At 47.0% G+C, this 16,791-nt stretch overlaps 1 protein-coding gene across 1 annotated transcript; it reads right to left on the bottom strand.

Moving 5' to 3' along the window:
- Positions 1 to 44: 44 nt before the first annotated feature.
- Positions 45 to 8,102, bottom strand: LOC309449628 (uncharacterized protein KIAA1958 homolog; the record flags this gene model as incomplete). The annotated part of the gene is given in 5 exon segments (XM_082071888.1): positions 45 to 956; positions 1,655 to 2,786; positions 7,784 to 7,909; positions 7,913 to 7,985; positions 8,074 to 8,102. Coding segments are annotated over 5 exon segments (2,205 nt in total). The 3' UTR covers positions 45 to 111.
- Positions 8,103 to 16,791: the final 8,689 nt, after the last annotated feature.

Here is a 16,791-nt window from a genome sequence, read left to right as displayed (position 1 = left end):
CGAAGAGAAGATGTTCTCTTCAACCTACACTAAATATTGCCACTGAAACCTTTCAAAGCCAACTTGGAAACACGCTCCTATCAAAAAGTGGCAGTAACTAAATAGATGCCTTTATTTATTGGACTTCTTCACGGGTCCTTTCACTTGCTGGTTAATAACTTTCAAGATCTTCTCCACTTTGGCTCTCGACAGTGATTTCCTGCAGTACCAGATCTGGTCGCAGAAGCTGCAGAGGGGCTTGGGAGCCAGGTAGAGCGGGTCGTAGTCACGGAGCATGTCCTGTGGCCTCCGCTTGGCGTACTCCTTGTAGTCCGCGACCGGACAGTCCCCTGCGCTGCCCGGCCTGGCGAGGAGACGCCGCCCCGGCCCCCCCGGGTTCGCCTCCGCGCTCAGGTCGTTCCTCCACTCCAAGTACTCCAGCTCCCCCTCCTTCTTCAGCACCAGTTGGCCCCAGTACAGATTTTGGCTCTTACTGTGGGTACTTGCCCCAAACCCCCTGATGATTGTTATGAACAAGAGGTGTAAAAAGCCCTGAGGGTGCATCTTACTTAAAAGTCCCTGCTTCCGAAGACTTTCCACATCTTCATCTGTCAGGTTCTCCAGAGTGCTCCACTCTTCCTCTTTCTCCTTTTGAGACAAGCACTGATGCTTTAGTTTTAGGGCTTCCTGAGATGCCCTGAATTCCCACCCTTTAATCACGCTGTACTCGTAGTTGTGTTCCTTGAGGTATCTCTCGATGCTGCTCTGAAGGAAGTGCAAGGAACTGGAGGAAAAATCTGTGCCGTTCTGTTTCTTTGCAGAAGTGTAGAACAAGGCCAAGTAATTATCGAGGTCTTCAGGTGGCAGCTTATAGATCTCGCGCGTCTCAGAAGGGCAGCGCGAAACCAGCCAGTCCTTGAAGGTTTTTATATTGCCAACACTACGGTTTCCCTTTCTCTTCAACTTCTTCATCACATCTGAAATATAAGACAGAGCTTTGTGCACAGCAAGAACTTCCAAGGAGCATTTGATACGTTCGAAGTGTTGTACAAGGCATTATGCAAACACATTTCAAGAGAGCTCTTGCATTAACCAAAAATCAGGGGTGGATAGTAAGGAAGAACAAAAAGATGAGTAAGAGTGTATTTAAAAACAAGGATTGCCAGGATTCCAGTTGGGGTCTCTCTCAAGTTCCTATGGCAACACCACATCTACCTAGTTCAACGTAGCATGAGAAATTAGTTCTTTGGATTGCTGAAAAGCTCCATCTGCTCACCTGTGACTCTTCCAGGGCTGACGAGGGGTAGCTTAAAAAGGGTTCTAGAGCCAACATGTAGAGATTCCCCTTCTTGCACCGAGTGATGTTGTACACAGTTATTATCTTATGATACGGAATCATTTAAACTATGCTCTGTGCATGGCTTAACCGTGGTTTTGAGAGTTCCCTAGTAAGTACATGCTTGGGTGCCTGGGAGGAGGGCGCTGACGCGCGGATTGCTTAAGGTAGGAACCTTTTTAGTCCCTTTCAGGACAAACAGGTTGCCCCAAGTCAGAGGCATTTACACAGATGCCACAATATAGATTTTGGCAGCTATATGAATTCACCCTCCTTTAATATTTTGGGAAAGCGAATAACAGAATGCACCCCAAACCCCACCAGGAATAAAACTCTTACTCTTGTTTGATGCTGCAGGTGGCTGTTCTGAGCTCCACGAGGCTGCAGGATGGGCTGTGTGCCCAGAGCCCGACGGTTCGCTCTCTCCAATGGGGTTTTCGGTGACGTTCCCCCTCACGCCCGCACCAGGTGTCCCACGCTTGGGAGAGCTGAGCTGGAGTTGCTGCTGGATGTCCACTGTGGCTTCAAACTCAAAGAATGTCACAGAGATGGGTGGCTCAAGTTGGGTCTTTGCTTCAGTGTTGCAGACAGGAACAGCTTTGACACGCTCTTTCAGTTTTGCTGACCCAGCGGAATTTCTTGCTCTAGAAGTTTCAGGATTCGGAGGAGCCGGCCTCGGGCTCTCCTGATCCCTGCCGGGGGCCACCAGGACCCCCACGGGGGCACAGCACGATGCTTGGGTGGCTGCTTGCTTGTTAAACGCCACCTTCTGACTGCGATGCATTTGCAAATCTATCTCAGCAGTCACACCTTTAATCGGCGATTCTGGCAGAATATCCTGTTTGATTCTATCTCCATCATCACCTTCATCTGATACTCCCTGTTCTTCATCAGCAATGATTTGTATATCTTTTTTGCTTTCTAGCTTCACCTTAGGTCTGTCAGTGTTGACTTCACCACCAGATACGGACAAATGCCGCTCCTCTGCAAAGCATGATTTAGTGGATTTGCTATTCTTTCTATTTTCTCTGGATGGTGGTTCATCATGTATTACGTAGACTCTGTTGTCTTTTTGCTGAGTGACCCCTGGAGATCTGCTACACGATCCTGTGCTAACAGCATCTGCTTTGGCCCTCTCGAAAGATGGGGTCATCCTGAACCTCTTTTCATCTAAATTAGCTTCCCTTGACGGAGCCTCAGAAAATACTGACCTTTTTCTCTTTTCTACAGCTTCATTCTCCTCCCTGTTTCTGAGGCGTAATTGTTCGCACTGCCAGTGATACGCGTGTCCGGCGCCGCACTTCCACACCACGGAATTCTCTTCGCTGGGACAACCCGCGTTCTGCGCCGTTTCCAAGGCCGGGATTTGATTGCAGATGGTCCCATGACTGTGCGCCCAGGTCACCAGCTTGGAGAGATCTGCGCAGAGTGACCTGGTGTCGCTGCTCCCGCCGTCACCAACGCTCTTGCTCTGTAAAAATGCATTGGGGATGACTTCAGTGAAAGAGGCTGTGGACAAAACAGCTGTCCCGGGGACTGCTGCAGGCCACAGCTCAATAGAGGTAATTGCACCTCAGGGATTCTTCTAAGGGTGCCCGTGGCCGATTCTGTCCTCATTGATGGAAAACAGCGAGGGGAAGTGTCAGGAATCGGCTGCTGGGCTCCCACCTCCCCATGGCCAACAGGGTTCCCGCTTCCTTCGTCTGTCCAAAGGGTCCCACCACTTGCATCAGAGAGAAATTCGATATACGAAGGTGTGGGATGCTTTTCGGAAACGAAAAAACGGACCTCGCATCCACATATCTAAAACATGTTTTAAAAAATATTTTAATGCTGTAATTAATTCTGTTAGAAACAATTTTCTATGGTATTATTTACACTATAAAAAATACTCACCATGTTGCTGGTTTCTAGCTCACTGAGCCTTCTCTCAGGTGAAGAAGTGACTCAATATTTTCTTCCTCTCTCAGAACCTAAAATAACCATCATACACGTGTCTCTGTGTGTGTATACATATATATATATAAAAATGTAAAATATCTGGCTAGCAGATGTAACAACATTTTTCAACACTCAATCAAAAAAAGTGCTACTGCGGAAACAGAAGTACCAGAAATAGTGAAGCTCGTTCAGATTCTGACACAATCTGACTTTTCAAACAGTAAAAAGAAGAGGAAGTTTCTTAACTAAAGAACTATTTGCAAGTGCAACTCGTATTTACTAGGGACTAAATCTGAAATTCTCCCATCTGATTTGAAACATTCTATGTAGAAGCCTACAAAGTCACCACCATAACTGGCTGTCAACATCCAGATCGTGAGGGAGCTGAGAAGCCTCGTGATGCTGTGACTGGTACCGCGGGCACGCACAGCGGCTGCCTTTGCTCCAGGCATCTTAGGCTATTATTAATTAAAAGCTTTGCATTTAGCGAGGGGAAAATATTCCAGACTGAAAACCCTGGGTGCAGGAATCTTGTCTAAATGGGTTTTTTGAGTTGCTCTGGCCTAAAAGTGATGTGGCTTCCTGGTGCTCTGCTCAGACGGCTCCTGCCCGGCCGCAAACCCCGCGAGGATGGGGAATTCTGTGCCCCAGAAACCAAAATGGGAACTCAGGGGAGAGCTTGATCTTCAAGTTAATTCCTCCCTAAAGGGCCGAGCGGCCTGGACAAACTCAAGGAACTTTCGTGCCCGCGAGCTGGTGCTCACAGGCTGTGTGGGAAAAGGCAGCGGGAGCGGAAGCTCTGCCTGGTCATCAGGCTGTGAAATGACTGACTTGGCAGATGAACATCTTGATTTCGATCACCGGCGTCTGTACATGGAATGCTTTTATCTCTCCTTATCTCCAAGCACATGTCTTCCTTTTCCTGATCTCTTTGAAAAATAAAAGCCTTTTTTCTCTTGATACTTAGTTCCAAAGCCAGGCTCTGGTAATCCAGGCTGCTCCTCCAGCCCACTCCTGCTCTCGTTTACACCTCCAAAGAAACTGCTGAGCGGAACGGATCTGAATTCACAGTTACATGAAATATTATTTACCCACAAAGGCAGAACTGATGTCTCTCCAATTAATACAAATCCATCTTGATCACTGCCACAATTTTTACCTGCTTCCAACAAACCCAGGATCCCCGTGGGGGACGCTCTGGTGTTGGAGTTTGAGGGTTTGAGTTTTGCCTTGAAACCTTATGTTTGGTTGGGTATCTGCACGGCCGTGAGCAATGCGGTGCTTTAATTATCTTTCCAGGAGAGTCTCCCATCTGATAACGGACACTGTATGCAGGACCCACACCTCTGTGCAGAAAAACAGGACATTCCAAAGCTGTACAGTGCGTGTTTGAATTTTTTTAACCCGTTGTGAATTTCGTGCGCTAATATAACCTATAGTTAAGTGAATTCATGTTCGTTAGAGGAAAAAAGCTTAAAAACCTGATCTCCTCTCTTTACCTTTCAGTGGATTCTGCAGCTTTCTGCTGTGCTGAAGGGTCTGTGAAACCCTATGACACACACGGGCTTCTGCAAGCAGGATCACTAAATAAAGAACCTAATTGTATAGGCATCGAAAGCCCTTTAATCACCTTGTTCCTGTCCCTCCACCCTGGAACAGCCCCAGTTATGTTGCTCTTAAGACTTATAAAGGTTATTTCGCAGGTTATAAACCCCAGGAACACACAAAGCAAGTAAATATGAGCTTTGGCTTTCCAGCTCCAGATAAGACAGCACAGGAAACTGGAACAATCCCAGTAGGAAAACAACAGGATACAGAACAGCAGTTCTTCAACTTGACTCCTGCCCCTTCCCTCAGCACGGGTTGTGCGCTCCCGTTCCCCAGAAACACTTATTGGAGGTGGAGGGACAAGGGCAGCCTCAAAACACCCCGCCTGGGGCTGTGTTGGCAAAGAGCTGCCGGGGATGCCGCGAAGGGCAGGGCCGCGGTGTCTGCGAGATGAGGCTGGACTGCAACACATCTGCCTGCAAGGCGGGAGCTGGAGCGCAGCACAGGCTGCCAAAAATCACCCAGCTTGTCCCACCACTTCTTAGCAAGGGCCTTCGGGGTGGATTAATCATTTCCCAGCACATGGTTTTTCCTGTTCTCCGCAATGTTTGTTTCTCTCCTCCCCCTCCCCTGTACAAGAGCCTTCTCAACACCTCTTCAGCTCCTTTCCTGCTTCACCGCATCCTCCTGCCCTGCTTGCAGAAATACAACTCCCAAGATACATTTGGTACTCGCTCCAGGGTGACTTTCCTCCATTTTGAGAGATGCTCGCAGCCAATCCTCCCCGTGGGTCTGATGGAGGGCAGCTCTGGCTGCACACCCAGCTCTGTTCCACGGGAGCCTCCAGCACCGCGTTCCTTCAGCAAGAGCTTTTTTGTTCAAAGAATCAGACACCATTTTTGCCATTACTCCCAATTGTCTCTCCTCTCGAGGCTCTGCTGCTGTTCTTGTAACGCAACTGAGCTCTACGTCGAGCCTTCTTAAAAGAGCTAATAAAAGCCACAGCCAGCTGGCAAAGGATTGCCTGGTCCAACAAACAGCAATCACCCACTAAAAACAGCTGTAGAGAAGGAAAAAATTAATTTAAACCCATGGACTCCTATAAATAGGACCTAATATTTTATTTCTCCAGGAAGAAGTGAGAAGGCTGAAATTAGCGGAGAGCCAATCTGTTACTTGGGCAGAAAATGCTCCAGCATCACTAATAATTATGTTATTGACTCTGTTAGCGCTGCCACTTGTGAGCAGCTTGGCACTCGGGGGCAGCGCTGCCGTGGGGAGCGGGCTCTTCTTTTGCACAACAATTCTACATGCAGGCTGCTTTACTTTTCCTGGGATTTTTTACTTTCAGTCCTGATGAGTATATGGTTGTATCAGCACAGAACTGACTGTGGGAACTCGCTTTGTTCCCCAGCAGCCATTTGTATTAAAATGATCTTCTTTCATTTAATTAACGGCAGATGATGTCTGTTGGCAAGAAGGCACTTGCAGGAGCATTCGCTACTCTTAATTGCTTCTCTCGCTATTTGTGGTATTTCTCATCAAGCAGAAGCTTCGGCAGTCACGGGATAACATCATCACCTACTATAAAAATCACTTTTAATCCTCACGGTTTCGTGGAGCTGGACTGCAAGGCTCAGAAATGATGTAAAACTTGGGTTCTTTTGTCTGCTGTTTCCTACGAGCTGGCCCCAGTGCCCGGCAGAGGGTGCTCGGTCCCCGGGACCAGGGCCGGTTATAAAGCGAATCAATAAATATCTGTTAACGTGGGGGTCAAGGTCCTCCCGCATTGCCGGGCGAGGGCACCGTCCTGTGCGCTTCCTCATTCCTGACAAAGAACCTTTGCACCAGAGGAACAAAACAGCGAAACATTTAGTGCAAAGCTCTCCACATAGATTTACTGACCTCTCAACATGGCAACTTTATAGGAAACTCACTATCTTACTGCTAAAAATACAGCATAAAAACACTGACTGGTAACGTTGCCTTAGCCAAGTACAGAAACTTCTCTGCGCCCAGTCCTTGGAGCAGAGATAAAGCTGTTACTGTGTCTTTGCTTCTTTCGTTTTCTGTTCTGCTGATGGAATTTATATATATATATATAACAAATAGCAAAAGTTAACATCCTGTTTGGGAATTTGCTGTGGGGAGGTTGCGAAACTGAAATGAAATAATCAGTGCTGTAGGCTGGAGGACTCAAACACGGAGCTGTGCATCAGCATCCGTGCCTCTTGGTTTGATCTGAGCCAAACCACCCTTTCTGTTCCTCACCACACGTTCCTCATCGCAAACCAGGGGTAACGTGGTACTTCAGAACACACCGGGATGAAGCATGGTAGAAATTTGTTATTAAACAGCATTTGTGGTGAATCTGTGACTTGTCATCAGACATAATTGTGCACAGTGAGACTTAGTAACCTACTTTTTTACAATACAGAACAATTTTAACAACTGATACCTGAATTCCTTCCCAGGCTTGAGGATTTTACCTTTTTAGCAGCACTTCAAATCCGTGGTGACTCAGTGCGGGGGTGTATGTAGAAGTCGCTCTCGCTAGCAACGGGCAAAGAGCGAGCTCTCATTTTTACATCTTGAGTGTTTACGAAAGTTTGCTGAGGATGTGACGGGAAATGGCTTCTGGGGATAGAAGAAATAACTTGGCTGGTAAACAAGGAACTTTCAGAAGAGGGAAAGTTACTGTGTGGGGTTACTTTGGGCAGTCTCTGCTGGGGTCTCTTGGGTGGACGCAGATGCCCACAGCTGGCACGGGAGAGCACAGGGACACCCAGCGTGCAGTGCCCGTGGAAAGGGAAGGCGCTTGTCCCCCACAAGACACACCTGACCGAACGGCACCCAAGCTTTTTCGTCGCCGGGAAATTCATTAGGTCATGCTACCTGGCCATGCTGACAGGACATTTGTGAGCCTTTGCTCCTATTTAAACTTCTACCGCTGTTTTGAAGTGCCGCTCTCTCCCTTACCTCCTCCAAGGTCACGTAAGATGCTTCAGGAAGCCTCCCATGGAGCAGAACAGCCTGCAGCAGGACAGCAATGCCACTGGCACCGAGAGGACAGGAGAGCCTGGGAAAGAAGCGAGAGAGAAGAGGTTAGTTCTTTAGGAAAGTGATCTTAAAGCACCGTGAAGATTCCTTGCATGGGATGGAAGCAAGAAGCCAAGGGCCTCTGGAGAGGCAGCAGTAAGAAGCAGCAGCTCTCAGTTTCTGTCTCCCACTTCTTGAGTGCTGCCTTCAGGAGGAGCTGAGAGGCTCACAGGTTAAAAATACCGCAAATGGATGGCATCTCGCCTCTTGGAGAGGCAGTAAAACCCAGTATTGGCACACCTAGCTGCTGATTTGGAAAAGAAATAGTATTCATAAAAGGATGCCAACCCTCATCCTGCAGCAGTGATAACACGCTTCCCGATGTGTCAGCAAGAGCAAACAACTCATCCTACTCTACGGATTCAAGCACAGCTTGAGCCAATGGTGGGTTCTCTGCCCTGATCTTAGAGCAAGAAAATGCAGCTGAAGATGCCCCTCTGAATGAAAAGTAGCTCTGTAAGAAGAGTGTTTCAGTTCATGAAAATCCTGCTGGCTTTAGGCGCCCATGGTACATGAGTAGTGTGGGGGGTCAGTCGGTGACACATCTGCAGCATCCGAGATGTGCTGCTTGGTCTTTCCTTTCTAACCAGCCCCATCATCAGGAGTTTCTTTTGTACAATGCAGACGCTCTGTTTTTAACGAGAACACAGATGAATTGAACGGTGTTTAGGAAACACAAGGTATGTGCGTGCGGAGAGGGTGGCTGTGCAGAAACCGGAGGGCTCTGCGGAGACGGGGCCTTTGGCGCCCCTGCGTTTGGGCACAGCCGCTCAGCCCCTCGCGGCCACCGCCCTCTGCGTTCACTGCCTCGTATCCCAGCACCTTACCAAATGAAATATTAAACATTCTAAAGGATATTGTGTTCCTTTTGTTCCTTTGGCAACTGAGATCTCGAGTGCTCTCAGTTCTCCCTGACTCCACATTTTACAGGTTCATGTCTTAATGTTCTTTTAATGCTTGATTTAATATTCCAGAGTTCTTACTACGCACTCATGACTGTTCCACAGAAAATGTGGTGCCTGCTAGACCAGGGGGTGGCTATTTAATGTGAGCAGACACTTCCCATTGGCACCTGGACCCCAACCGACAGAGATGAGCAGTGTTGGGTGGCTGGTGGGACAGGAGCCACATTCGTCCCCAGCACCAGGGGTGACAATAACTGAGCTGCTGGTGATGGGAGCTGAGGGCAGCGCTCACGTCCAGAGCGCACCTGGAAATGCAGAAATTACACTGATCATGGCCAGCTGCCCCTCTAGGAGACTGACTGCAGGCTTCTCGTACCCTTCCATCTAGTTTGATCAAGTAAGAGCATCTCTGGTTTTAAGTCTGAAAACAGGACGCTGGATTTCTTAACATTTCCACCATCTGAAGCACAAGCAAGTCTTCACACCACAAAAGCACAACCCCTCAGCTTTGGGAGCAAAGCTGTTCCGTTGCATAACCCCTTCAGGAACATACGGGCCCGCAAACGCAAGACCGTCCGCTGCATAATTACGGCACTGCCAAACCAATTGAACCTCAGCAGCTGCCGCTGGGGAGACTTCATTCATTCCCAGTATTGCCTTTTAAACTTAAGTGGCACTGGAACAAACACATCTTTGATCCAAGTAGGAAATCATTTGGAGCTTTGTGTTTAATAGAGCTGAAGCGCTGGGAAAATGATGTCTTTATTAGCCCGTATGACAATGCGGGCCTCATGGCAGCACACAGCGCCCTGGTGTGTCCAGCGCTCGCTTCTTCACATGGATCTGGACATTTTTGTTCTTGAATCGATGTAGAAACAAGGGCTGTAATTCAGCCGCACTGCTGAAGTGCCTGTAAACTGCATGCATGACATTAAAAAGAAGGTTTTGGGAAGGGGGAAAGCGAGCACAATTTTGCCAGTTCCAAAATAGAGCTGGTGTGTCTCTGCATTTCTATCCTCCTGCTACTTCATGCCATTTTGGGGTTGGTTTTCCTTTATCTCCAGGGGAATTATTGCACTAATCAGGGTGTTGCATACTCAAATACATGGCCGATGTTGTGCTATATGGACTTACGTATGTCTCTGTATGTGCATATACCTTTAGGTAACAGGACACCTCTTCAAATGTTGCTGAAATTTCCTATTAGTTGTGATACTACTGTATGAGCTAATCAGCGCAAGGCCTAATTATAGTTATGCTGCTTTTCCTGAATAGAGAAACACTTATTTAGACCCAAGTACATAGACAGGTACGTCATGGGGATTTTCTTACAGGACATCAGCCCTTCATTGTGCATCATAGTAAAGAAGAAAAAGATTGACACCTTATCCCAAGGCCAAAGTAAATATATCTTTTGGCAAACTTCGCAATTGTATGCTTACTAAGAAAGCAGTAAGACCCATAAAATATTCAGTAATGATTCATGGGAAGTACTCACTAAAAATTCCTAATTCATTCATTTGCAGTAGTTCATTGACTTTAGTTTGGCAATCTAGTTCAAGAAGCTGGCTGTGTGTCCTTCCTAAAAAGACAGTGTTGGGACTATATTCTCAAATGTCACCTTGCTGTTAATTGTTTTTAAAAGTATTCCTCTGGATCCTATAGAAACTGCTAAAAGGCTTCGTTTCTTAGAAGGTTGCATGAGAAATGCAAGTTAGAGTTCCCAACAAAACCACTTTATCTTATTCGCTGGTGGAGGTAATTGTAAACATGATCAATCTAAATATTACTGTTAGCTACAAACAATTCTATCAGCTGAGAATGGAAGCTGGCTTGCACGCAGCAAAATGCACTGTGCTTACAGTACAAGAGAGTATCTCACAGCCACCCACACCTCACGGACAATTTCTAGATGCTCTGCATGTGTATGTCTCTCTTTTAGGGCCCCTTTTTTCATTCAAACGAACTGTGCTCAGACTCTGTCTGGAGTCAGCCAGCATCTGTGGAATATCCATTGAAATGGCAGATGCAACAGGAGCCAACCTGCCGACAGAGGCCAGAGGTGATGCGGTTGGATTTCAGCCTGCCAGGTGAGCAACGGAGCAGCCTCAGAAATAATGCACGAGCTCCAGGCCCCCCAGTCTCCCCAGTCTGGTCTGTGCTGCTCACCTGGCACCCGCCGTTTCATTTACCGCTGAGCTCTCCTACCACGGCAGCTGCACTGCTGGGGAAATTAGTGTAACGCAACAGCCTGATAACGAGCTTTGGAAAGGCAGGTTACGGTGGAGGCTCCTGGACAGAGCCCTCAAGGGTCTCGCTGAGCAAGACCTCTGCAAAGCTGCTTGTGAACCTCCCCCCGCCCCCGCGAGGGGTTCATCAGGAAACCAGCACCATCGTTAGAGCGTCATAAAATAAAATCATTGTAAGGAAATGAAAGAGCATTCCAGTCCCTTTCTGAGCAGATCTGTGGCACGGGAAAGCGACTGAACCGCACTAATCTTTCATTGCAAAAAATGCCCCTGACTAAAGAAAAAAGAAATGTAGGACCGCAGCTCCAGAAGAGACAGAAATGCTGTTTATTTCCCTGCCCTAGGACAGCAGGGAGAGATGTGCTTGTAAGGAGGGTTGTTTGTATAAATAATGTTCATTCTTGGCAGTGGAATGCAAACTATGCTGAAGGGCTGGAAACAGACCCCTCTGCAGAGCTGAGGCCAGAGCGAGGGAAAGATGGAGCGCGGCTGTGGGGAGGAAACTCACAGGCATTTTTAGCAACTTGGAGAGTTTCTCAAGCATGTTTGACATTTTTAATTATGCTGATGTAGAGCCTGTTCCAAGGACAAAAGAAGTCAGGATTACAGGATAAACAATTAGGACGTTTCATAGCATTTCATGGCTCGGGGTAGTGCTGCTGGTGGGGCTGGAGCTGGCCTGAAGCAGAGAACCATCTTCATACTTTCCAAATGGAATTTGAATGTCTTGCAAAATCTTCACCTCAGCCTCGTGTTACAAACCTCCACTAAAGGCGTATTTTTTGATAGACGGGAAGGAGATTACTCCGAACTGCTGCTCTTTGTGCAGGCTTTCCTGCAAGGTTTCCTGAAGGGGTAGGAAACAATCTTGCTACGTTTCTATCAATTGTCTCAGAATCTCTAACTTTACAATGGAAAATAGAACTGAAATTTCTTGTGGAGAATGAGATCGGCTCTAGGGTATCAAATGACAGTCATAGCCTGTTTGGCTGGTTTCCATGCTCAGAACACCCTGCGTCCTGACTGCAGCATCTCACTTTACGTGTGGAAAAGAGCTTAACGTGCTTGCTCGTCCACCTCCCTTTCCAAAGAATTTGCAAAAAAAATGTACCTGCGTTTCAGTTTGTGTGTTGGGGTGCTCGGGATGGCGCTGGAAATGGCAAGAGTTGCCCTGTGCTGTGGTGCAGAGATGTCTGGGGACACCACGGGGAGGGTTTCTGATGCTCCTGCGTGGGACAGATGAGCAGGAACTCGGTTCTGTTTGAGAGAATGGAAAGTCACAGAGGAGGTAACCGGCCTCGGGGCATGAATAAACCATTCAGCGTATAAATTATTCAGTGACCATCCCCAGACGTGTGCTACATTCAGTCTCCAGAGGCAGCAGCCCTGTTGTGGGGGGTTCTTCCCAAACGTTACAGACGGGTGACAGGCCAGTGAATTGAAATACTCCAATGAAATGATGGGAAATAAGATTAAAAGGATAATTTTTAAAATAGCAGTAAAAAGCTGCTCAAAAGAGTTGTGATACCTCAGGCTGGCACGACAATGGCCAATCTTTCAACTCGTTGGTGGTGCTGAAGCGAGCTGCCCACAGTTAGAATCATAATGCAAAGTATGAATAAATAGCGCCCAGAAAATTGGAAACACAGGTTGGAGGAAAGGGCTGGAATCGATACCAAAACCAACCCGGTCTTCACGTAACCTATGTCTAACACAAAAAACCAACGTGGGTATTACCTACATTTCTCAAATGCCAATATGCAAACGTGGTAGCACTTATAATTCAAAATTTCTGAGCTTAGATATGTGTTGTAAGATCAGTATATTTGCCCTACGGTGCTGTTTCAACATTCCATTTATGACGGGCTGAAGTGGCTTGAATTAAGAGAAGAACTGGGTGGCACTGTAAACTCCGTGTGGCTGTAATTCATGTCCCAGCGCCCACGGGATGAGCCACCATCCCCAAGGGACACATGTGGATGGTTCGTTCTCCGAGCCGGCCGCAGGGAAGAGTTGCAGTTCTGCTGTCAGTTGCTGGGGGTATAATCAAACTGTACATTAATCCACACCACTCCAACACGGACTGGGAGCAAAAAAATAAAGAGTGCAGTGCTGAATAGCCAGGAAATGGCTGGTTCATCCCTGCAGGAAATGAGTCACCCAGCAGCACTGCGAGGAGCGGCAGACAGGGAACTTCTGCAGCAACGGGACTGATAAAAACAGCCACGCACACAGAGAACTCTCTCATTTCTGTCACAGATTCCAAAGAAGAAACATAAAATGCGAGCTCTTGCGATTATGCTTGAAGTTTTAAGTTGCTATAACTACTTGCGGCACAAAAACATACCTGTAGATAAAGTTTAGCGGTGTGCTAAAAGGTGAAATCAGAATGCGCAATGGCAACAGCAATAAAAGTTCCAAGTGCAGATCCAGTGGCTCGCAAAGTGCTTTTGAACTTTGGTCCTGGGAGGGAGGCCCCACATGGCTGCGGGGCACAGCTCTAAAAACACACTGAGGGGACTCGCTAGAAACATCCACCTCTGGCTAATACTGACAGTACATTCAGCTCAACTCCCAACCAATTTATTCATCAATTGGTGCGCTTTTTGATAGTACTTTGTGCCGTCAAACTCTTAGGATCGGTGGAAAAAACACTGCCTTTACTGAGGATATTTACTGCTGGTAAAGCCACATTGCCGTTCAGAAATGACCTTTACCCAAGCGCTGGGGCCACCAGAGCCAGCTCTCCCGCACCCCAACCTTCCTTTCCCTTCCCTTTCCATCGCCTTTTCCTTGGCCTGGCCAACGCAGCCCAGACTTTGCTCACCAACCATTTCCAGAGCTGTGATGTGGCACCACGGATGGTGCACAAAAGAACGTTCCGGCATCCTGAGATGCAGCTAAAGCTGCAAATCCTCTATTAAACAAAACGGCGGTGTTAATTGAAAGGGGGTTAAAATCAATGAAAGCGACAAAAAGAAGCAAAAGTATTCGAAACACCTCCCGCCCCCGCAAGTTTCTTTGGGACTGTCCCGGTGGCAAAGTCCGACAGGGACGAGTTTCTGGTGTGGGAGGGAACGGCAGGAAAACAACAACGGCCAGTAAAACCAATATCTAGGATATTCCACACGCACAGTGGTTTGGGCTCTTCACACAGACCATCTTTTAGGAGGCTCCTTGTTTTCAAGTCACCGACAGAAAACGTCGGGTGGAAGAGGAAGAAGGGGAAAATAACAAAGTTTCCTCGTTTGCAAAGCAGCGCGGGTGCGGAGTGCGGGCTCGGAGCTAATTTTAAAATACAAAGGAAAAAAGGCAGGAAAAGGGCCTTTTTTGTTTCAGAGGGTTTTTCTTCCCTGCGTGGCAAATTAAATGCGAAGAGATAACATAGGCAGGAAGGGCTTAAAAAGAGAAAAGCCCGGGTGTGTCCTGCCAAGGCCTCCAGTGAGTAACCGGAGCCGGAGGGTGGGACCAGTTTGCTGGATTGTGCAAAAGAAGCCGATTCATATTTTTCCCTTCTCTCTCTCTTTTTTTTAAACAGGGCCATTTTCATGTGGGTTTCTTTTCCCAAACAAACAAAAATATCTACAGAGGCGGGTCTTTCTCCCAGCTGTTGTGTGGGTTTATTTTGTTTTGTTTATAAAGTATAATTTTGTTCTTAAATGCATTTTCCTGTTTGGCCCAGAGAAAGACTGTGCAATACCCAATAGTATCATTAGTGAGTTTGCTACCACAGTACTTGAAAAGATGCTATCTACAAAATTCTGTTGATATTACAAGAAAATGTCTGTTAAGATGTTGCATAACCCCTGTTTCTGCTAGAACTGTTGAAAATCTGAGTGAGCTTGCACGGACCTTAAAAGAGTCTTTTAAGTTAGACCACAATTGCACAGGAGAGGTCTTTAAAAAGTAATAATTCTTTGATGACATCCACCTGTGTTTGCTTTTCCAAAGATATCTGCAAAGCAGCTGGGATATCTGCACATGCAATAAACTAATGTCAACAGTCACCAGCAAATCAGATATCGTTCTTTCTAGTGATCAGTATCTGGTATTGATAATTCTTTTCAAAGTATTTTCGCCATGGTCAGGGCACCTTTCTTTAGGCTCCTTTACAAGAGGGCTGAAATATCCCCTATTAAAAAGAAAGGAGTGGTTCTGCCTCTACACCAGCCTCTACCATGGAGGGATTTCTTACTTCCAGTATATAAAACATGATTCTGAAGGGAAGATGAAGTGAAACTCCTCCATGGGAAATACAGCTGAAAACCGGCACAGCTCAAGAAGGCACATTGTGGCTTGTGAGACCGGAGTTAAATTCCCGCTCTGCTTTGATCAAATCACTTTATCTCTCTGGGTCCCAGCAGCTCTGAAGTGGATCACATAATCCCATCATTTTCCCATTCTTCCCCTCATCTCGGTAGTAAATCTCTTATCTGTGGCACAAGCTGAGCCTTTCATATGCGGTACCTGTGGATTCAGATGGGGCCTTTAGTCGCCTGTAGGGATAGGTGAGAACACACTTTTCTCCATTTTAAACCTCACTGCTCAAACAGGGAGCCCAACAACCCAGACAAACACAGTCATACGAGTGAGGGAGAAAATAATAGATGGTTTCACCTTTTTTTTTTTTTCCCATATTCATGTGCCTAGTGTACGCTTCAGAAAGAAACGTGAACGTGAAATGCATGCCTGTACTTGTAGAAGTTACCCGACATTAAGCAGAAACACTGCCCAAGGATAAGACTCCAAATCTCATTTGCACTATGCTTTAAAAGTCTTTTTCTGAACGTTCACAAACGTACTCGACACTGCTGAGTTACAGCCCAGGTGCTTCCATCTGCGGCACTGATCTATCTTAGCGCTTTGCTGTTTACAATAGAGGCGGGTTGGCAGAATTGTACAAATTTGTTCACAAAAATGTCACAAGTGGGTGTGCTGGTGAGCTACGAAGAATCCTTTCTGCAGCAAGACCAGTATTACGTTGCCTAGAAACTCTCAAAACAGGGTTGCAGCTAATGAAGGCAAGATCAATGTGGACTGGACATTTGATATTCGATTCGACGCTACACAAGGGACTTGTAGCGAGGTCTGGGACAATTAATTCTTGTGCTGCAGTCAACAGATCGGGTTATGACAAAGCGAGGCAAAGAAAATGAGTAATTGCTCGTCGAATTCCCAGTGAGCAAATATTGTCTATATTTAAACAGAGGCGGCGGTGTTGTGTGGCAGCGAAGGGCTCTGCAGGGCGGTGTCTGTGGGGCAGGAGCGTCCGCAAAGTTACTGCGGACGTTGGAAAATCCTCAAAGAGAGGAAATCTGTGGATTTTACCTCAACCTCTGAAGAAAACCTACAGGCAATGACGAGAATTAAGAGTGAAACAAGCTTATCTAATTAACCACTGAGGTCCACCTGCCTGGACAAAGAGCTGGTTTGGTCAGCAAACGGTGTCAGGACTGTAATTGAGGTAAAACCTGATTGTGATGCCGGAGCGGAGCAGGAGTGTGTTGGTCTTACCTCACAAGTTCTGCCTCACACTGGGGAATCTTTATCCTTCACACACTAGCTGCAATTACACAGACTTTATCCTGTATCTTAAATAAAACTTCTAAGTGCCGCCTGGCGCCATGAGAAGTCCCCAGGCTGGCAGTGCTAAATAATTAAGCTAATTCCGGCGAGGCGCCCTCTCTCCCTTACTCGAGATTTAAGATGGCGCCCAATGCGGTTATCCCATGCC

This window comes from Streptopelia decaocto, assembly GCF_964273445.1.
Source record: "Streptopelia decaocto genome assembly, chromosome: 24".
NCBI lineage: Eukaryota > Metazoa > Chordata > Aves > Columbiformes > Columbidae > Streptopelia > Streptopelia decaocto.
Note: the sequence above shows the minus strand (reverse complement) of the source record. Positions and strands in the feature narration are given on the sequence as shown.